This window comes from Eucyclogobius newberryi, unplaced genomic scaffold (assembly GCF_026437365.1).
Source record: "Eucyclogobius newberryi isolate DKJ021-1_F unplaced genomic scaffold, fEucNew1.0.hap1 SCAF_16, whole genome shotgun sequence".
Lineage (NCBI taxonomy): Eukaryota > Metazoa > Chordata > Actinopteri > Gobiiformes > Gobiidae > Eucyclogobius > Eucyclogobius newberryi.
Window position 1 is genome coordinate 14,325,262 of NW_027315790.1, and position 22,656 is coordinate 14,347,917.

A 22,656-nucleotide genomic window follows, 5' to 3' on the forward strand; every position below is an offset into this window, starting at 1 on the left:
ACCACCTGCTTTATGGTTGAGGTCAACAGTTTAAGTGAAACCCAATCCTCCCATAGGAAGCAACCAGAAGTACAGGAGTTATTTAAAGACAATAATGAGAAGGCAAAGACAAGTTTACCATAGGAACCTAGACTGTTGTGACAAAGTTACACACCAATAATTAATATGTAATAATACAATTCAATTTAATTAATGACACAATTGTGAACATTTTAGAGATCATAAGATACCGTAATCAACTGTATATCTTCAAAGCTTCTTGGTTTAATTTGGTATTCATGGCTGATCCCTGTCCAAGCCCAATGGTTATTAATAAACCTAAACGGACTTGGGGTAGTCATGAACACACATAGCAGCCCCGTAAGAGAGCGACAAGGCCGGGCCAACTGTTCAAACCTCCTCCTACTTTACTCACAGCACAATATTACCGCTCAGGCTCCACTTTGCTGTTTGAATTACAGCTTCTACTGACCTGAGTTACACCAGCGATGACACACGGGCAAGTAAGTTCTGCTTACTTTTACCACTTCATCATGTTACTACTTTGATTACAAGGATAGGTAAAGGTGCTAGAACAAAACAATTGATAGTCTCTAATAATTGAAAATACATTTAAAGAAATACAGTGTTCTAGTTTAAAAGTTTAAAAGTTACAAACCTTTTCTGGTTGGTGCAAGGTCTATAAATGTGCTTTGTCCACAACTTTCTGCCACAAGGAGACAGCTGCTCATATCTTCTCTTAGAGTTTAGTTCTGGTGCTCCGGGTCTTGATCTAAATAGAATGAAAACAACATTCTGTTTATCAGTGGTGCATTTGAAATTCCTGAGTTCAATTTTGAAGTGGTAACACATCAATACTAGGTGTTTTGATTAATGTTGACAGACAGCTAAAATGATAAGGATACTGCTCTTTTACAACCATTAGTACTTATCCTTTAACATATCAGTTTTTTTATTATTTCTGGGTAAATCTATGCATGCTAGCTTCAGAATTTTACAGTATGTGCTTATGTTACAGTTGTGTGCGCAATGCACAGTCCCATGGGCATCTAAGCTAGGCCACCAGCTGCTGCTGCAAAAGTATCTGCTAATTTTGCACAGCTCAACATAGTTTTGTACGTGATAATGACATGGGCATAGCTTGAACAGAAGTTTGGCAGGAGCACTAACTCAACTCATCTGTTGTAGTGGCATAAACACAGACTTGTATTCATGACATGCAACAGGCTGCCAACAGCTAACACAGGCAGTTAAAATGGGTCACTTGGAATGACAAAGGACTCCTGCAGCTAAGAGCAAATGTAAAATACCAATTTGTGGAGTGAAAGTATATTAATCTATATCTGAATAATTTGCTCCTTGCTAGGCTTGAAGACCACAACAATGGAAAACCACAGTGATAATGTTACTTATAGTGCCCCCCTCTTCATCAAAGAAGGGGATGCTGAGCCAAGTGAAGCATCTGGTGGAAACTTGCTACAGAGGAGTCTGGCTCAGTCTGACCACACCTTCATGGGAATGCATTTGGGACAAACTTTGTCGATTGGACCATACTTAAAAGAAATGGATGATCTTCTTAACAATTGTGAATCACTTACAGGTATAAACAAAAGCACTTGGAATGAAACAAATGTTTCTTCTCAAGAGTACATGTCCACACACTGCATGGAGACAGAAGACGATTCAAGAGCGGTCCAGCCAGAAGACTTTGGCTTTGACAAATGTGGAGCAGAAGCACGTGTTTCCTCATCAATGCCCTTGATGTCAGCAGGTAACAAACTCAGTGAGAGCATGTCTGAATATGAAAGCCAGCTTGTGGACATGTTAACCAAGTTGGAGAGCTGTGAGGAAGACAGCAGCATGGATTATAGACCGCAGGACTGGAGTCAAAACGAGGAATATGTACACATCCCCAAACTCTTCAAGGAAACTGCAAAGACACCGTTGGAATCAAGTAAATCCGCTATACTGGAAGCCCAAGCAGTAGCAATTAACTTCAGCAAACAGCAAGACAACACAAGTGAAGTTTATTCAAGAAAGAGAGCTGCAAGACCACAAACACAAAATGTTCACAACTGTGAAAATGCCAGAATGATGACGATGCAAAGTCCAGAAAAAAGCTATGTTGGTGACAATATTGTAAAAGTCCAAGTCGAACTTAAGCCTCTATTGTGGACAAACACAAAACAAATGATGTGTGAGGAAACACGGACTGATGAAGAATGCAATGATAAGGCTGCTGACAACAGTGACCCCTTTAATGAAGCTAAAGTGGACATGACTGCTTTAAATTGTACTGTGTCTGAAATAGAATCTCTGAGGCCTAAACTAGATGAGTGCATAGATGAAGTCCAAAGCCTAGTGCAGAAAAGGAAGGAACTGCAGGCTGAGGTGATGAATCTATGTGGCTACTTCAAACCGCATACTACAGAAACAAATGAGGAGGAGGAAGAACCAACCAGCGTCAAAGAACTGATTCTGAAACTAAAAGCGGTGGAGCTTCTTCAAAGAAAAAAAAGCACGAGTGAAATTGAAAACTTGAGGATTGAGCTTGCAGAGGAAGAGAGAAAACTGTGGCGTGTAAATGTAGAGAGACAAGGGCTACACGGTGAACTATGGAGACTAAAGAAGAAACTATTTGTTGTTGCAAGGGAGTGTGCCCAGAGCCAGTCAATGCTAAGGGCACAACAACAACATGTGGACCTACTTAAGAAAGGAGAGGTAATAAAAATATACTTTTAATTAAGTTACATTTTTGCCACAGATTTTTTTTTCAATTATACATATGTTTTAGGAGAAGCAACAAGCTGCAGAGGTCCAGCTGAGGGAGGACTACAACAAACTGCAACTAGAACATGAACAACAACTTTTAAACCTTCAAGAAAAGCTTAATCTGGTGACTTCCAGACATTTAAGTAGCACTCAAGAAGAGCTAGGACAGTGCAGGAAGGAGACTTGCAGCGATGTACAACAATATCTGCAGGAAAGCCTTAAAGCAGTGGAAGAACGGTCAGTGTGATGCATCAATAAGATGTTTTTGGAACAGCAGACAGACAGACAGACACAGACACAGACACAGACACAGAGAGAATGTAGACTACTATATAAGGAATAACAAATAGGAAATAGTGTAAGTATGTTCAACTTTTCACATGAAAAACTATAGTTATAATATTACAGTTTTTCTTAAAAGAAAACATGTACCCTAATTAGTACCCTAACCTAATATTTGTTTCCTTTGGGACAGATATGGGCCTATTCTGATGGCACTTCTGAAGAGGAGAGACACAGCTGTAGATGCTTTGGCAAAGGTGAAAGAGCAGGCCCAGGAGCTCAGAGCTCAGATAACACCTCTGAGAGAAGAGACACAGAGACTGATGCTTCAGAAAGTTTGTTTGGAAGAAAAACTCAGGCTAATCTGTTTCAAAAGAAAAGAGGAGATGGGACAATACAAGGTATAATGCACACTTTATAACCAAATCTCTGATACAACTTATAATATTGATGTCAATAACAAGTAAAACTACAATAAACATTAATCTGTTTTGCAGGAAAGGGTAAACTCATTGGAAGAGCGTTGTAGAGAGATAAAGAGGGAGCTGAGAATTCAAAACAGAAAAACAAACGAGATGAAGGAACTAAAAGAAATACTGGATAAAGAGCTGACAGCATTCAGGTGAGCGCTCAATCACATGTTTAAAGAAGACATTTAAATTATGGATAAACAATACATTTTCCATACAGGTCTGCAGTTGAAGACCACGTCGACTGTGACAAGGAAACTACATAAATCTTGATCCTTAATATAGGCTACTAGATAAAACTATTGTAGTGTGAAACTTTGTAACTGATAAATTTATGCACTTTATTCCACGTTTTATTTCAAATTAAACTTTTACACAGATATGCAAACTGCAGTGTTGTGTGTAATGTTTCAGAACAATAAGTCTACTGTCATATACTGACGATCATGATTATATTATCATAAGTTATTATGCTAGAAAGCCAATGGATAGATTTTGTATCTCCTAAGAGGGCGCACCAGAAAAAGTTTGAATGGACCTGGATTAGCCTTATGTTAAACCAATGGAGAATTTAAGATCTTTAAGTTCATAAAAACGTATTTGAACATTGAAAATGTATAAATGTATTTACCAGCAGTGGCTCAGCTTTTTATCAGGTTGTTTCAAGGCATTTTTGTTTACTGGCGATTTTTTACATCTAATACAAAATTGTCCATCCACGGAAAATAATTGACTTCAAGCATGCTGCTTTGTCCGCTAATATTAGCTCATTTGCAAATAAAAGACAACACAGATGTTCTAGTTTCTATTGGGCCGCTGTCAGTGGGTGCCTGAGTATAGGAGAATCTGATTGGACATTTCCAATGAACTCACTTTCTACAGGCTGTGCCACACACATGGCGCTAAAGTCTGACTGCAGCGTTGACGCGTAGCAGTCACTTTTACAGTTGTTGGCATGACTTCTACTGACTTCTCCTGTGTGCTGAAGATCCTACACTCACTTTACCTGAAAGTGGAGACTTTAGAGGACTTTGCCGATGGCATCGTGTTCAAAGAGGGTCAGAAACCCCGGGTCATTGAAGAGTCCGACACAACACGTTTCTCCTCATTCGTCCGCGGCGTTTACGTCTGCTCTGACAAGGAGCTGCAGCAGGTACCAAGCAGCACTCAGGTGAGGGCTAATGGTAAATGCATTTGATTCCAAAGATGAAACATTTATCTATTGTCGCGCTGGCTTTCTGTGATGTTTTTGCGGAATTAGCTTATTAATGAAATTTAATTCAAAATTATAGTTACTTCCTCACAACCACTGTCAAATGAGATCCCAATATTTACTGTTTAAGCTAGATCTACATTGCAGGTTTTCAGATGACATCACATCCTTATGGTCTTGTATTTAAATTTTTTTTATGGAGGATTTAGCGAGGATTTAGCCCGTATTGTAGTTTTCATTGGGATGGTTTTAGTTAATCATTTTGGGAATGGATAACTCTAATGGATGATTTTGCACAAAATTAAATATAAAATAAAAATAATCCCATCTTGGAGAGGGGCATCATCAGCACACTTGCTTAGCTGATGTATCCATTTATCATTTTAAAGTTACAAAAAAAAGTCCAATAAATCAGAGTAAAGCCAGTGTATTCTACTGTTAAATTTTGATTTAAAACATGACTTTATGCCGTAGTGTCTCATTTTTTTTTAAAATACAATTCACAGATCTGCACTTTACCTGAACTGCTGGCTTTTGTCCTCAACAATCTGAAGCGCAAGAGGAAGAAAAATGTCTTAATTCATGGCTATAACTTCTTGTCTCACAACGAGCAGCAGAGGAACGCAGACCTATTCAAATTCCAAGGGGACGTTACTCAAAGTGCTGCCTACATCCATGGCAGTGATCTGTGGAAGAAAATCACCAAACGCCTCGGCACTGACATTACTCGCTACCTTCTGGAGAACTGCTCTCTGTTTGTGGTAGTTCCTCCATCTTGTTTTTTACAGGTGTGTGGTCTGCCAATTTATGACCGGATTTCCCTGACTTCCAAGGTTACAGGAATTACTCTTCACTCCCAGCACAATGCCAGAAAGGCCAGAAAGACCAGAAAAGCTAAATTCACATTAAAAAAAGGGGACAAGAGTAAAATGGATTGTGGAAACCAGAAAAGAAAAAGAGAAATGAATGCCTGCGATGATGAAGTAGGAGCACTACCACCAGCAAAAAGACTACTTCTGGACAATCAAAACATAGCAGAAGAGCAGCCAATGTTGCTTGAACCAACACAATGTACAAAGTCTTTGGAAAACAGAAGCGGCCCTGGTTTGAAGGAGCAAGGGGAACCTAGTTGGAGATCAGGGACCTACCCTCCTTTGCCTCCATCACAATGTTTTATCCGCACTTTAGGATTTCTCTATGGAGGCAGGGGCATGCGTGGCTTCCTCCTCAACAGAAAGAAGAAGGCCAAAGAGGAGATTAAACGCTTACAAGGGAAGGATTTGATCAGAATCATCTTCTTCGAGGGTGTTGGTTATTTAAATGGGGTACAAAGAAAACCAAAGAAACTACCTCAAAGATTTTTCAACATGGTGCCAGTGTTTAATCAGCTGCTGAGACGTCACAGAAGATTTCTTTATGGACGTATTTTGCAGAAGCTGTGCCCCTCTCTACAGCAGGGAGATCCCAGGCAAGGGGAGCTCACCTCTCTCTTGTCCCAACATTGTGCAGCTCACCGGGTCTACCTGTTTGTCAGGGAGTGCCTCACTGCTGTCATCCCTCCAGACTTGTGGGGCTCGGACCAAAACCGTGTGCATATTCTGGCCCGTGTCAGAGGTTTTCTGTCGGCTGGAAAGTCAGATAAGCTTTCCCTCGCTGATCTGCTGTGGAAGATGAAGGTGAATGACTGTGACTGGATAAAGTTAAGCAAAACTGGTAATATATTTCTAGCAACATTTTTTTTTTTTAAATTACAGTTTTTTTGCAATAAGAGTTTTTTGTTTTCTGTAGGTCGTGTTCCTCCAAGTGAGCTTGCATATCGAACACAGATTTTGGGTCAGTTCCTGGCATGGCTTTTAGATGGATATGTGGTGGGTCTTGTCAGGGCCTGCTTTTACGTCACTGAGAGTGTGGGACAAAAGAATGCATTGAGATTCTACAGACAGGAAGTCTGGGCCCAACTGCAAGACTTGGCTTTTAGGTAAGTTAATATGAACTGAACCAATACCAGTTATAAATATACCATTTACATTTAATAAATTACAAAAACTTAAATAAAATCTCTTGTGATTAAGAGGCCATCTGTCAAAAGGTCAGATGAAAGAGTTGACCGCTGCTCAGGTGGCCTTACTCCCCAAATCCACAGTCATCTCCCGCCTCCGCTTCATTCCCAAGAGCGAGGGCATGAGGCCAATCACGAGGGTCATTGGAGCTGACATCAAAACAAGAGTACTAGCCGCTACCCCTTTTATTACATGTGTGTGGTGTATCATAATCGGCTTAATAACGGTACTTTGCTCTTCAGCTGCACAGAGGCCGTGTCCGTGACCTGTTGGATATGTTGAACGCTTGTGTGCGCTCCTCTCCATCCTTACTGGGCTCCACAGTTTGGGGAATGACTGACATTCACAAAGTGATGAGTTCTCTGGCATCTCAACAAAAAGAAAAAACACAACCACTGTACTTTGTTAAGGTTTGATAGCAATTTTATCTCTCTGTATCTATTGTAACTAGGGCTGGGCAACAATTCAAATTTTTAATCGCGATTAATCGCATTATTTCCCTGATTAATCACGATTAATCGCATTTTTACGTGCAAAATTCAAAATGAATTCAAAAGAAGTGTAAAGTGCATCAGCATTTTTATTCAGTAGCAGTTAAATAAAATATTAAGTATTCACTAGCCACAAAATCCTGAGCCACAATCATTAAAGATGAACAGGCCACTTCAGAGGTAACGTCAGAAACATTGTAATCTCATTAAACATTAGACACTCAAAACACATTTTAGGAGCAGCAGAACCAGAAAACTCTTCAGTACAGTTTGTACATTCTTAGAACTTGACACTAAAGCGCCATAACATTAGTTGTGCAAACAAACACTTAACCAGTCAAATAAAAATAAATACATTGTGTACATTTTAACTTAAACAATGTTATCAAACACAAAACTAAAGCTTATTGCCACTGCCAGGGCATTGAAAAGAACCAGAAAAGTTTGTACAATTCTAAAACTGGGTGTTTTTTACTTCTCTGCACTAAGCCAGTTGCTAAGGCACCAGATTATTCACGTTTTCAGCTGATAAAGACGCGCGCCGGGCCCTTCTCGCGGATCTCCCAAGCTACTGCATGTCCCGACGGGCCCCCGACGGGACCTGCTCACGCGGGCCCCCAGCGAGTTGCCTCGGCTGGCGCCTAGCAGCTGACTTTGTAAAGTTAATAAACCAAAGCCATGGTCCAACATTAAAATCCATTTACACCACGAGAAAAGCAGCACAGCACAACTCCTCCACTGCGCATGTGCAGGACGACTCAGACGCACATCTGCTGCTGAGTGTATTCTACGGACAGAACGCGCGTCCGGTGCGTTTGTCTTTCTAATGTACACACAATCAAATTCTGCGTCGGGCGCCATTCGGCCGCAGCGGTTTGTACGAGGCTTTAGAACTGGTGCGAACCAGGGGAATCCCACCTGCCTTAATGTGCGTTAAAATAATTGATCGCGTTAAATAAGTGATGAGTTAACGCGATAATAACACGTTAACTTGCCCAGCCCTAATTGTAACACACTTTAACATCAACTCCTTGTCAGGTGGATGTGAGTGGAGCTTATGAAAGTCTGCCACATGACAAACTCATTGAGGTCATTACTCAGGCTCTGACACCTTTTCTGGATGAACTATTCACTTTACGACGTTATGCCAAGGTCTGGTCGGATTCCCATGAGGGTCTGAAAAAAGCATTTTTGAGACAGGTGCTGCAGTTAATACACACACAAGGATTTTATAAAAAAAAAAAAAAAATTCTAATGTACATGTTCTTCCAAATTATAGGCCAATTTGCTTGAAGATAACATGGGCTCTAGCAATATGAAGAGCTTTGTTTCTTCTCTGCAAAAGTCTGGAAAAATCCGTCATTCCATACTAGTAGAGCAGGTATTTTTTTTATTATTTATTATTACATTAGATTATTCACATTAATCACATCTATATATTATTTATCATACATTTATTTTATTTCAGTTCTTCTGCTCAGATCTTCATGGCAAGGATGCATTACAGTTCTTTACCCAAATGCTCACTGGAAGCATTGTTCAGTTTGGCCAAAAGTGAGTATTCAGTGGTTTGCGTTATACATTGTTACATTTATCCAACAATTGTTCCCGTCTTGCAGGACATACCGCCAGTACAGAGGAATTCCCCAGGGGTCCGTTGTCTCTAGTCTGCTGTGTTGTCTGTGCTATGGTCATATGGAGAACACACTGTTTGAAAACAACGGCAGAAGCAAAGGGTAAAAAGTGGTATCATAACTGTAATACTTTATTGCCAGCAGCAGAGTGCAGTATTTCAACACTGCAACATGTTTCTCTCTAATAGACGTTTACTGAGATTCGTGGATGATTTTCTTCTCATCACGCCAGAGCTTCTTGAAGCACAAGCATTTCTGAAGTATTAATTAAATTGCCTTTATACAGTAATCATTTTGATAGGCAAACACGTTCTAATAATTGACATAACATCAAAGGGTTTTGCTGCCTGGAGTGCCCCAGTATGGTCTGGTCATAAACCCACAGAAGGTAGCGGTCAACTTCAAAGTTTCAGAAAGTGTGGCTGTTTGCCCTGAAATCAGAGTTCTGCCCCCTCGCTGCATGTTCCCCTGGTGTGGTCTGCTGCTGGACACTCACTCTCTGGATGTCTACAAAGATTACTCCAGGTAAATACAGACTCTTTTTTTTTTTTTAATTGTTAATTTTTTTTTTTTTTTTATAACACACACTTATACCTTGCGTGAGAAGTCGCACAAACTTTATAGATCTATATAAAGTGACAAAAACCTTAATGATACTTTGAACGGTCACATAAGCATGGGTTAGACTATCAATCAACCTTTTATTTACAGAGCCCTTTACAACACTCAAACTAGTGACCAAAGTGCTTCACAATAAAAATCAAGGCAATACAACATAAACATAAAAACTAAGTGAAAACAAACTGTACAAAATAAAGCCTCACTACATTACAGAGTGTTAAAAGCCAGTCTGAATAAATATGTTTTAAGCCTGGATTTAAAAAGGTTAAAGTCTGTGATGATGCGCATGTCGAGGGCAGTTTGTTCCAGAGTCTAGGACCAGCGACAGAAGGCTCGATCCCCCCAGTGTGAGTCTGGCTCTAGGGACGTCCAGCAGAAGCTGATTTGTTGACCTTAGAGCCCTGCTTGGGTTTCGGGCTGACAGAAGCTCAGCTAGATAAGGAGGTGCCAGGTCATTTAGAGCTAATAAGCCCCTTCCTGGACACGTAATTCCTGGAAGGATTAAAATGTTTAATTTTTAATGTGCATCCAAAATCATTACTTATACTTCCATATTGTCTTCCTTACAGTTATGCTGGCTTATCACTGCGTTACAGCCTCACTTTGGGCTCATTCCATTCAGCAGGACAACAAATGAAGAGGAAACTGATGGTGATACTCCGACTGAAGTGTCATGCTCTGTTCTTAGACCTAAAGGTTTTAGTATATCCCATATTTTAGTGTGTGTGTGTGTGTGTGTGTGCCTGTGTGCTTTTCTTGTTTTAGAATAGTCTTGCATTTAATACACTATTTTGTACTGAAATGTCATTCTATTGTCAAGAAATATCACAATTTGTACCAAGTATACCTTTTCCTTTGTATTGAAATCATTGTAGCCAATCTGCCATGGGCTCCTCCGACTCTCATTCCTTGCACACAACACTCATGTGGGTTATGTCAGCCTCGTGGCATATAGTTTACTGTATATTTTTCTTTGGCCATACTGAGATTCCTTTGCTCTCTCTGTGGTGCTGCACCTCATTGATTATTGTTTAATGTTTTTACCATCATCTTCCTATCAAATATGGTAAAATAACATTATTGGACTGGTCAAAATCAATTGTACAACATCCTTTTGCCATGCAATGTTTTCATTCTACAATTGTTGTGCATTAGCTTTTTGATACTTGTACATTACCATTTTATTGAACCTGAATCATATTTTGCTAAGTTATCTTGACTGCTAATATTTTGTAGCCTGCAAACATGTAATTTACACAACATTTTAAATTAAATGTTTATTTTATTTTTATGCTTTACAGACAAATTCTGTTGAGGCAGTTTATCAGAACATCTACAAGCTGGTCCTTCTTCATGCGTGCAGGTAAACGGTATAATGAGTGTTAGAAGGTACTATTTATTGACCAGTGTGTTATCAGTTTTGTGTCAGTTGTGCATTTATTAATAAATATATTTGTCAAGATAACCCCCCCATAAAAAGGCTGACCCATAGTGTTCAATATCAGCACTGAGCTGCTAGCAATGCAATTACTCTGCCTTTTATCTCTAAATGTAAATAATTCAGCGGCTCCCTTGCTTTTATTTCCATCATGGAATTTTTTAGGTTCCACGTGTGTGCTCAGAGTTTGCCCTTTGGTCAAACGGTTGCTAAGAACCCCAACTACTTCCTGCTTATGATCTGGGACATGGCAGACTATGCAAATCAGATCATCCGGAAAAGCAACAAAGGCAAAACAAAATGGCAATTGTAACAATAATTAACATTTTCATTTCAACCCATTTCTAGATTTAACGGTTTTTGCTTTTTCTCCAGGCCAGATTCTGGGCTGTAAAGCACAAACGGGCATCATTCAATACGAAGCAGTGGAGCTGATTTTCTGCCTTTGCTTTCTGCTCGTCTTGTCTCGACACCGGAGTGTGTACAAGGCTGTGCTTCCTAAGCTCCAGCAGAGTATGTTTACAACACACTCATTACAAATTGGCCTCAATATGACTGAAAGGGCATTAAAAAAAATTTAATCCACTTTTGAAAGGAAAGCGCAGTTTGCAGCAGCGCCTTGGTGATCTGAGAGTGGCCAGAGTCAGACAAGCTGTTGGTTGTAGGATTCCTGAGGACTTTTTAGTGATTCAGACTTAAAGACTTTTCCAAGTATATTTTCATTCTGTTGGGCAATGGTTTGCAGTTTTAGATCCTCACTCTCCAAAAGTAATTGAGTTTCCATTTTTAACCAAACGTTAAGATATAGTTATATTTATGCTAAGTAAATTAACTACTATTTCTTCTGTTTACAGATTGTGTGTGCAAAAAAAAAAGCAGGGGCCGGGACATAAACCAATTAGATGATCAACCTTGGTTGTAAACACACCTTGCCAAAGGACGACCTGTGTAACATATTTGAATTACAATAGTTGTACTTTTCCACACATTTCTTATTGCTGTTGTACTTGGTGCAGTTGTCTCTGTGAGACATCCTTGATGATCACATGTTTCTGGATGATAAAAAGTTTGCTATGTAAACCTGTTTACTTCTCTGTTTTAATATGGTGTTTAGATTCCTTTTGTATTTGCCACATACAAGCATTTTTAATGCACTTGTAATGGCTAATACATTACTTATTTCTTGAAACGAGGATAAATGCAAATACAATTTTATCAAATCTATCTAATATAGCAAGCCCTCATTTACAAGAGCGCCCTCTTGGCACATACAAACATTTACACAATTACAAATAAACAAACGCAAGATATACAGATAAAATGCCAATAAAATATTCAATAAAAACAATGACATTAATTTATAGAAACACAAAATGGAATAAAATAATTTAAAACACTTGCACTGGAAATGGTAGATTATTATTCAATAAAAACGTTCCATAGGTCGGGACCAAAGTTTCTGAAAGCTTTTTTCCCTTGCTCCATATTGATTCAGTGAGACTAATGTCTAAATTGTCCTATGATTTTAATCAGCAAACACCTGAGCTGGTCTGGTCAGTAAACTTGATAGATAATCAGGCAATATCGCAATGAGAGCTTTATAAACAAATACAATGCAGTGCTGTTGTCTTCTTGCATCCAATGATCGCCATCCTACTATAGAGTGTTTGACAGTATGAATCACTTGTGCCACATCATTTGCACACAAGTGGAGACTAATGTGATTTAGATTATGACTAATAGAGTTTATATAAATTGTAAATGGAAGTGGTCCAAGGACAGACCCTTGAGGAAACCCTTTGTTGAGAATTCCTATTCAAAGCCATCAGCAGAAACATCTTGAGATCTATTTGTGAGGTTATCCTCACGGTACTGATCAGGTCAATAACGCATTATGTAGCGTATAATGTAGAAATCACCATCAGCCCTCATGCAGGATGGTCTGTCCATTGACACGCCATAATGGTGTGCAAGGGCTACATGCTGTTCTGCCTGACCCGCTTCAAAGCCACCACTGGTCTAGGCACCGAGTTGGAGGACCTCCTTATTCCACTGCGGATTAGTCCATATAAAGCCACTATGGGAATGGGAATGACAGGTACTGCACAGAGGAGGATGATTATGGCAAACACCCAGTCAGGATACTGCAGAGTTTTGGTTTGAGGGAACAATTCCTGTTAAAAAAATATTGTAAAGTAAATATAATGGGAAAAGTATGTGATCAATTGCAGTACAATTTCTTATCCTTGTTTACTGTGGTGTAGTGTAATAGCTACTTAGTTGGAGTGAACATATTGCAGTAGTACAGCACATTTCATAGTTTGGCTAATGCACTATTATTGTTCCAGTACTTACATATGATGGGTTCCACGTGGGGTAGGTGGGGCGTGTCTGTGCTTGGACGCCCACATAGGCGATGAGCACAGAAAAAAGCATGACTGGACTGATCACCATCCAGCACACCTTCCAGAAAATGTTGGGTCTTTTTCCAGTCATGAACAAGATATCATCACTAAACCTAAATGGAAGACAACAGTCAAAAAATCTCACCATCCTTTGTCTTTTCAGATTTTCATTCAACCAATGAGAAATTGGAGGTAGCCACCTTTTAATCCCACGAACATAGATGACTCCAATAATTTCAAATAATGCAATAATAAGTAGAGGTACTGAGCCGACATAGGCGTTAAAAACTTCCAACCAGTAATTCCCCGATCCCAATGAAAATATGAGCGCTATCACAAAGCAGATTATACATAAAATACCTAGAAAGAAAGAAAACATTTGCGAAAAAGGTTATTTAGTAACTACCACCATGCCTGAGGACAACAAGACAGACATGTGTACCTGTTACAAGTTCATCTGGGATCCACTTTGGCACTATGTTGAAGTCTTTGATGGGAGTAAGGACGCCTTGTAGGTTACCGAACATCGAGGACAGACCTAAGCTAAAGAGCATGACGAAAAAAAGCACTGCCCATATCTGTGAACCTTGCATCTCCTTCACTGCTTCAGTAAACACGATGAATGCCAGGCCAGTCCCGGAGGCACTCTAGTGGAAAAACAGAACATTCATCAAAGTTACATTGTGACTGGTACATGATCAAATGTTTTCTTCAAGAGAAAAGGGCAGCACAAAATTTGGGCTCAAAGTAAAAATGTAGATAATAAACTTCTTTCAAAATGATGGTACCTGGTCAAGAAATACTTTTAGGTCACATCTTTGTAGATTTAAAGCAGAGATTGTGTCTGGATGTGTGTTGTTTAAATAGTTTAACCAGTGGTTGTAGCTTTCGCGTGTGATGTTTTGTTCAGCAAAATCAAAGGTGTTGGTAAGGGCCAAAATGTTGCTGCAGAGTAAAAGCAATAGATGAAACGATTAACTCTAACCAACTATAATGATTGAAATTATGTGCATACTTACTCATCTTGACAGTTGTTTAAAGCACTTGTCGCTTTGAAACCCAGGATTGAGAAGATTGGAATGGAAGCATAGAGGGATGTGGCACTGTTGATTATGCCAACCAAAATAGTGTCCCTCTCGCAATTGTTTCTTTTTGAAAAATATATTCCAGTCAGACTTTCAGGAATATTAAAAACTTGTTTTATAATGACTATACAATCATTTTTGAAAAATGAATATGTGCAAATGTATTTTAAGAAATGTATTTCTATATTATTGCCTACTTGCTATAATTTATGCCAGCATAACATGCTTTATATGCCCACACATGTCTACTGCCCTTATTAATTTATCTAGACATGAAACTGACACATAAACATGCCAAGTTTCTGAAATAATAACTTCAGGGCTGTTGTTGTTGTTGTTGTTAATTATTAAGATTTTAACAAAAATATATTGTCCTTGTCCAAATGGGCTGCTATAAAGTCCTTTGAGAAACCTGTGCAATGTATAAATATGAGCAGAATTGAATGTACCAGTTTACAATACACTGAACAGCATGTGCTTACTTTTCATCATTATAGCTAGCAAAGGCAATGAGTCCACCGAAGGCCACTGAAAGAGAAAAGAAAATCTGTGTGGCAGCGTCAAGCCACACCTGAGGTTTCATCAGGATTTCCCACTGTCACAAGCATAAACATGTCATTTTAGTGAAAGGTTTATTGTAAAGACTGCGCTATAAACCTGGCCAACCTCAGGGGTAAAGAGATACTTTATTCCATCCACGGACCCTGGTAACGTAAGAGCCTGTATTAGGAAAATGGTCAGGACCAGATACGGGAATGTTGCTGTCACATACACCGCCTGAAAATATATTTATTACAATGTAATTTCATGAAACTAGTGTAATAACAAAATGATTGGTTGTTTTCTGTTTTCAAACCTTGCCCATTGACTGGATCCCTTTGATCATGCAAATATACACAATGCACCAAGAACTCGCCAGACAGATTACCATTGTCCACTGTATGTCGCCACTGCTCTCAATATCAGTACTAATGTTCAGCGTCTCACGGTACCAGAAGTAATTCACTGAGGTGCTTTTCTCACACTCAACATTGTAGCCTGGAACAAAAAGGTTGTCTTTTATTTTTCATTTATCCTTTATGTAACAAAGGGTGATAATAAAACTATTACTTTTTATTGACATGCCTTTTGTGTTTTAAAATATTTTTTCAAGAATTACCTGTGCGGTTTGCATTGAGTGGACATGTGCTCCATGGCAGTGGATCTTGAAAAGAGTTAAAGAAGTACCAAATGACCCAGGCCAGAAGAGTGTTGTAGAATATGGATATGAGGAATGAAACAATCATTGATGCAATTCCTGAACATAAAAAGTCCAAAGCAGATCTGGTGTTTATGAAACAAAATATTTTCAAATCTTACCAAAGTTTCTGGTCAAAGGCTACCCACCGACCCCTCCAAGAAGTGGTGAGATAGAGAACCACACTCCAGTGCTCCCCAGGCGTAGTCTCTGTCCTATCGCCAACTCCAGGTAGAGCAGCGGGAGGCCTTCAAACACCAGCGCTATCAGGTACGGGATAAGGAAAGCGCCTGAAAACAACACGCAGAAATATTTCACTTCCAAATGCCACTCATTAGGGTGTATGTTCAGGGGGACTTAAAAGTTCATGAAGCAAGATCAGATTAGTACTCTATTCTATGAAGTCACATCATGCTGATAAATCTGTGTGTTCGTATGTAAAGCTGAATATGAAAAGCACATATACTGAACTGGCTATTTGCTTAAGCCTTGACCCCGGGTTGGGGTATGAGGAAGTCAACAGATGCATTGTTCTGTCTTTAATAAAAATATTACCTAATGAACACCATTGTGTCAAGTATATCATACACTGATTCCATCTACATCACTATTGAAATGGTCTTTTAACTTTGTTAATACATAATTAACATTGATTGGGATTCCAGAATGTACAACAATGTACTTAGTGTTAGTAGTGTTAGTAGTACTTAGTGTTAGTAGTGTTAGTAGTACTTAGTGTTAGTAGTGTTAGTAGTACTTAGTGTTAGTAGTGTTAGTAGTACTTAGTGTTGTCAAAGTATCACTACCCACATCCATGCTAATTTTGATACAAAAACTAGAATTCAATTAGATAATTGTCGATAATGAAAAAACACAAAACACAAACAAGATCAAATTTACCCTTTTGAGAATAGTTTTAGAATAGTCTATAAAATAATTGCATGCTAATATTAAAGAAACTACTCTTAATCCTGTTTTTAAAACTAAATTATATTATATAAATTTAATTTTATCAGTTAAATTTGATGACCATCCTGATGCAACTCAATCCCTTTGGCACAAAGCCCAATGACCTACAGTTAACATACAGTAACGTACAGTTTCAACCATATGAGTTCTTACCCCCGCCATATATTTGGCAAAGATACGGAAATCGCCAAACATTTCCCACTCCCACGGCAAATCCAATGCAGGTGAGCAGGTACTGTATCTTGTTGTCCCATTGTGGTCTATCTTCCGCTTGAGATTCCTTAGCTTTGTCCATTTTCACAGTATCAGTTCTTCCAGCAAGATGCAGAACAGTAAAAACAACAATATATTTTTAGTCCAGCCTTTGTTCTGTCTTTTGGTGGTTGAAGAGCATAGTTAACTTTCCTTCAGCAGGAGTGTTGAGGAATGGATGAAGTATTTCCTTTTCATGCAGAAAGCAGAGGATCAGGAAGGACGTGAAAACGATAGGTACGATTTAACAGCCAAACCTCCCTCTTGGCCAAAATATGTGAAAGGATTAATGGTTAACCAAGTCTGTTGATGCTTTTTAATGACGGACTGAAACTTGTAAAATATACGTTGTCATTTTATGAGGTTTGGAATATTACAACTTTTGAAACAGTTGGATAATGGATTAAAATGAAGATGCAGTGCCGTACAGATGCTTGGGTCATTTACCTTTGTTTGAATCAATAGCAATTTGTATGTTTTTAATTTATTGTAGAAATAATACAACGAATTCACACAAACACATTCTATCTCTAGCTTTTTTGTGTGTTAACCAATGTAATGGGTGTTGACTACACACAGTAACAAATAATAAACAAAAGTAGTTTTCAAAGGTATAAATTATTAACGTAGGCATTGAAACAATGGCAGCAGATTATATTCTGCCGTATTGATCCATGAGTAACCCATAAGTTAATGCATTTTAGCTGTTTGATGTGATTGATGGGCCTTTAATTTCTGGTAGGGGGTATTCATTTTATTTTTTGTATTAGCGTGAATAGTATAGTAAAATAAGATATATAATAGTACACAAATTAACAAAACTAAGACAAAACAAGAATTGAATAATATTAATAATTTTGTGCAAAATTATCCAGAAAACTCCACATTTATGCAGCCCTTGTCAACTGATTATGACCCAAAGTCAGCACATGCTTCTAGCTGAAACTGTAACACCATCATTTCTTTAACACATGTTTAAAACTCTAACTATGGTATGGATTTTTATTATTAATATTATTTATTATTTTGATGTATTATGAATACTTTTCTTCTTCATGTTGACATAAAGTAACATACACAAAGCATATACAGGCATTGTCAGACTGGGGACTCCTGCCAATAAAAAGATGACAGCATTGACCCATGATGGATAGGGGACTGAATCCAGGACTGGAAATCTTTCCTGTGAATCATGAGAGATTATGAAAATCATATTTTACAAAATCCTAAATTACTTTTTATCAAATGTTTATTTTTACTTACCGAGTTGGGATCCCACACTAAATAAGTAAGTTGTTCTTGGGCTTGTATGACTAAGTAGAAAATTAAAATGACCAATATAATAAGAGGACTTATAAATCTCCATGTAACCTGCCAGTATATGCCGGGCTTGGATCCAATCATAAACTTTACGTCTTCATTGAACCTGATTTAACATAACAAACAAATCATGTTTACAAATGAAATATTTGCAGATGCAGTATTTTCCGGAAAGACTGAACGTGTTGTTGATCCTAGTTCATCATACAAACCTGTCTATTCCATAAATGTAAACAACCGATATCATCTCAAACAGCCCAATACACAGAAGTGGAACAGATCCAGCAAAATTGTCAAATAGCGTCACCCAATAGAAGCCAGAATGTTGAGCAAATATAAGAGAGATGATAAATGCAATGCCACAAGTTACAACTGAAATAGAAGCATTCAACAACATGAGTTTAGTTTTATTTTAGTATTTAGAATAACTATGTAGGTTTATGGATAGTTACCACTCAATGCTTCCTGAGGCCATGTTGTAGGAAATATTCCTAGATCTTTTATTGGAACAAGCACACCTTCAATGTTACCAATAAGTGTGGAAACCCCCAAACAGAGAAGCATGACAAAGAATAGGACGGACCAGATCGGAGATCCAGGCATCTTGGTGATGGCTTCTGTGAAAACAATGAAGGCCAAACCTGTTCCCTCAACTCCCTATAAAATGTGTTAAAACAGTCATTAAAAAAAATCTTAATATAGACGTTAATCACAAATGATACCTCACTGAGAAGTGTCTGCATGTCACATGGGAGGATGTCTAGTGCCATAACAGTATCTGTAAATGTGCTGTTTAAATACTTGAAGGCGTCCTCATAGTTGTCTGTAGTTATGCTGATCTCAGGTAGCTCAAATGCATTTACAAGAGTTTGAATATTACTAGAAAAACAAATGGAAATAGAACTTAGTTTGGTAAAATTTTCATCTAGATATACATAAACATTTTTACTCACTCACTGATACATTGCAATGGTATTTATGTATTTATTTGTCTATGGGAGTTTTTATTTATTTATAGGAGATCTTCTACTGAAAGTGTTTTTCAGACTTCCTATAAGTGATCTGTTCTTCTGTATCTACCTCTGTTTCTACCTGCGTTGCACCAATGAAATTTCCCCATGTGGGACAATAAAGGATTATCTTATCTTATCTTATCTTATTGTTCATATTTTTCTGTAGCTCTGAAGCCGATGATGGTGTAGGTTACCATGGCGGCATAGACTGATGTGCAGCCCGTGATTACAGAAAGGATCATAGCGTCCTGTTTGCAGTTGTTGCTGGGATTATGAAGTAAAAATGTAATGTCACACTTTATAAAACAAACATTGTTTGCCACAAATGTAATGCAATATTAAGGATTGTCTCATACTGCACAGGGTTGTAGCTTGAGAATGAGATGAGTCCACCCCAGGCCAAACTAAAGGCATAAAAGACCTGAGCCCCTGCATCAAGCCAAGTTGTTGGTTTGACCAACTCATTCAGCTGCAAAAAAAGACTCATTTATGTTGCACATTTGACAGTATGTTACTCTATTACAATTACAGTTCACAGATATATAAAATACAGTATTTTTGACTTGCATCTGGTGTGAAGAGGTACTTAATTCCAGTCAGAGCACCTTTAAGAGTCAGTCCACGAACCAGGAAGATGGCTAGAACAACATACGGTAGTATTGCTGTGACATACACTGCCTGAGGCCACATTAAGAAAAAAATTACAATATGATTCAAAAATCACATCTTTCTTCAGTAAAAACAGAAATTACCAAACCTTTCCAGAACTGCTTATTCCTCTGATGTAGCAAATCCCAATTACTGTCCAGGCCACTAACAGGCATACTACTATAGGCCAGTGGATCCCCCCAGAGTCGGCTATTGAGGTGGACGTGTTCAGCGTGACTCTGTAATAGAAGTATTCCACCGTGGAGCTCTTCTGGCACTCAGCTATGTAACCTACAACAAACAATAATGACTGCATGAAATACTTGTTATAGGCCTTCTTTGTACAATTTGGACAATGTATTTTGGTTTAATTCAAGTTCCATCCATGCTGCATGAATAGAATGATGCATTAATAGGTTATGATTTGATTTTACCTGTTTTGTTTTCATTGAGAGGGCACTGTGTCCAGGGAAGAGGACTTTGAAAGGAATTAAAGAGATACCAGAAGATCCAGGCCATTAATGTGTTGTAGTAAAGCCCGATTAACAAGGATACCAGCATTGAGGCGATTCCTAAGAAGACAGATTTATACAGTTTTCAGCGGCGGTAGTGGGGATGCCTTTAATGGACTTTATCTTGACTTACCAATACCAGTCAGATAAGGGTTAATGGACCGCCACACTCCAACGCTGCCTTTTCTCAGGCGATGACCAAGAGCAAACTCCATAAAAAGAAGAGGCATTCCCTCAAGAACCAGCAGGATTAAATATGGAATCAGAAAGGCACCTAGAAATGTATTTATATGTAGACATGAAAAACTGTAAGGTGGTGCTACATGGAGATGCCCTATAACATTACTGGTTAGGGGTTTGCCAGGTGCTTGTCTCAGTGGAGACAACCTGCTTTACCTGGATTTCATTTATTCATCATACATTTAATCAATGACATATAAAAAGGTCTCCCCTTGACAGATCTACATAACTTGGCCTAGTTTCATCACCTGCTTGTCTCAATGGAGATGGAAGTTTAATGTTATAATGTGGAACATTCCAAATAAAGTACCGGTAATCTGTGTGGAAACAAGCAGTTGAACCCTTCACCACAACATGTGAATCGCCTTGATGAATTGCCACGGATATTATTTTGAATGTGAGGACAATTTTCAATAAAATCGTCTGTGACATAAATGGTCACATTTATATAGTGCTTTTCTACCAGTCACCCATTCACTCACACATTCACACCCCAGATGTAGGCAGACACTGGGGGGCGTGTTGGGTTAAGTGTCTTGCCCAAGGACACAACGGCAGTATTCACATGAGGCAGCTGCGATCGCACCGCCGACCTTTGGATCAGAAGACGAGCACTCTACCACTGAGCTACTGCCGCCCGACATAGTATTAGTGACATCTTCAAAATGTTCAAAATGTGACATCTTCAAATGTGACATCTTCAAAATGTTATTTGCGGTTATGCGCTAAACTTTCCAGTTAAATGGCTGATATAGAGTTCACCTGATAAGCTTGAATGTTGTAAGTTATTCAATACTGCTGATAGCTACATCTTTAATGAATTACTTCATACCAATTATCATAGATCTGGAAATGACAGATGTGAATCAATTAAATTTCAATTCAATATATTTTTTTAATGCCCAAAATCACAACAGCAGTTGCCTTTGTGTCACATAGTCAAAGCTTCACCACATAAATATACATAACTTGTAGTTGATCAAGGAATTACCAGATAGTTCTTAGTTAATTAGTATGATTTTATCCAAATACCTCCTCCATGGCTCTGGCACAAGTACGGGAAGCGCCACACATTACCAATTCCAATGCAGAAGCCCACACATGTCAGAATGTACTGGGCCTTGTTGTCCCACTTGGGCCGGTCATCAGCCTGCTCTTTGTCCATCCTCTCCAGCGCCTCATATGTGTGGATCCGTTTGTCCAGTCCAGGGTTTGGGAGAAGCACTTTCATTGTGGATACCCTGAAGAAGAACCCAACACTGGCACTCCCACAGACAGATCCTTGGTGTAGTCCTCAAATCAAAGACACCTAACAACAGCTTTATTTTTTGACTCCCATTGATTGGCCAGAGGACACACTCCAAATGATCTCTATACAGCTTAGCAAATGTTAATCATATAAAGAAAGGTCCATGAGTACACTATGTGCAAGGCAGTTGGGCTGTCAGTGAAGCAGTGAGGTCGAGTAGTGTGCACATGTTACTGTCACCTGATAACAACCGAGATAAAAATGTCTATGTTGTTCGGGCAACCAGGAATCAGCCGAAAACCTTTACTCTGTGGAGTGGAAAACTACCTTTAAATACTGTTTGTATTTCAACAGGAAATATAATGTATTCCATTGCTTATTATCTATTTACAAGTACAATGTTAATGATTAAGACTATATGATACTATATTTGTCATTTACAATTACCTATTATCATGCATTGATTGCATTTACTTCCCAGTGTTATAAATGTTCATGACTGTATAGTTATTGATTAATTATTGACACTTCAATTGAAACTTAAGTTGTTTATCATGTTGCAGGACAGTTATCTTTCTTTCACTGTGGTTTAAAATTATGTGTTGATTAAAATTATGTGTTGTTGAGTAAGTAAATCTACTGTAAAAAATGCTAAAATGTTCATAATAAATAATTAATAAGCCCAGCAATTATTTTCTGTTGGAATTTATTTTGTCTGTTGTTGTTGTTGTTGTTGTTGTTGTTG

At 38.5% G+C, this 22,656-nt stretch overlaps 4 protein-coding genes across 5 annotated transcripts; 2 read left to right on the top strand and 2 right to left on the bottom strand.

Annotated features, from left to right (window-relative positions):
- Positions 1-398: 398 nt before the first annotated feature.
- On the top strand, positions 399-3,912 carry sync (syncoilin, intermediate filament protein). The gene is made up of 6 exons (XM_072447649.1): positions 399-503; positions 1,367-2,721; positions 2,795-3,009; positions 3,248-3,455; positions 3,552-3,676; positions 3,745-3,912. The coding sequence occupies exons 2-6, from the start codon at positions 1,384-1,386 to the stop codon at positions 3,788-3,790; spliced, it is 1,932 nt and encodes a 643-aa protein (XP_072303750.1). The 5' UTR covers positions 399-503; positions 1,367-1,383; the 3' UTR covers positions 3,791-3,912.
- A 532-nt stretch (positions 3,913-4,444) lies between these two features.
- tert (telomerase reverse transcriptase) lies at positions 4,445-11,505 on the top strand. 2 transcript variants are annotated; one of them, XM_072447650.1, is made up of 14 exons: positions 4,445-4,695; positions 5,244-6,450; positions 6,526-6,715; positions 6,810-6,963; positions 7,040-7,207; positions 8,327-8,488; positions 8,568-8,669; positions 8,757-8,842; positions 8,908-9,024; positions 9,111-9,182; positions 9,259-9,447; positions 10,113-10,239; positions 10,845-10,906; positions 11,147-11,505. In XM_072447650.1, exons 1-14 carry the CDS (start codon positions 4,480-4,482, stop codon positions 11,292-11,294), a joined length of 3,000 nt encoding a protein of 999 aa, XP_072303751.1. In that variant the 5' UTR covers positions 4,445-4,479; the 3' UTR covers positions 11,295-11,505. The 2 variants fall into 2 exon arrangements, with proteins under 2 accessions (XP_072303751.1, XP_072303752.1); XM_072447651.1 differs by having other exon boundaries at positions 10,113-10,194.
- Positions 11,506-12,957: 1,452 nt separating this feature from the next.
- On the bottom strand, positions 12,958-17,068 carry slc6a18 (solute carrier family 6 member 18). Its single transcript, XM_072448424.1, has 12 exons — positions 16,831-17,068; positions 15,858-15,998; positions 15,631-15,768; positions 15,328-15,509; positions 15,138-15,248; positions 14,954-15,066; positions 14,406-14,534; positions 14,175-14,331; positions 13,829-14,033; positions 13,587-13,746; positions 13,337-13,499; positions 12,958-13,155 (listed from the first exon to the last, which is right to left on the bottom strand). Exons 1-12 carry the CDS (start codon positions 16,970-16,972, stop codon positions 12,958-12,960), a joined length of 1,839 nt encoding a protein of 612 aa, XP_072304525.1. The 5' UTR covers positions 16,973-17,068.
- Positions 17,069-17,950: 882 nt separating this feature from the next.
- LOC140362311 (sodium-dependent neutral amino acid transporter B(0)AT1-like) lies at positions 17,951-22,037 on the bottom strand. The gene is made up of 12 exons (XM_072448425.1): positions 21,695-22,037; positions 20,556-20,696; positions 20,345-20,482; positions 20,020-20,201; positions 19,830-19,940; positions 19,619-19,731; positions 19,409-19,526; positions 18,972-19,139; positions 18,702-18,906; positions 18,462-18,621; positions 18,193-18,355; positions 17,951-18,112 (listed from the first exon to the last, which is right to left on the bottom strand). The coding sequence occupies exons 1-12, from the start codon at positions 21,891-21,893 to the stop codon at positions 17,951-17,953; spliced, it is 1,860 nt and encodes a 619-aa protein (XP_072304526.1). The 5' UTR covers positions 21,894-22,037.
- Between the last annotated feature and the right edge of the window lie 619 nt (positions 22,038-22,656).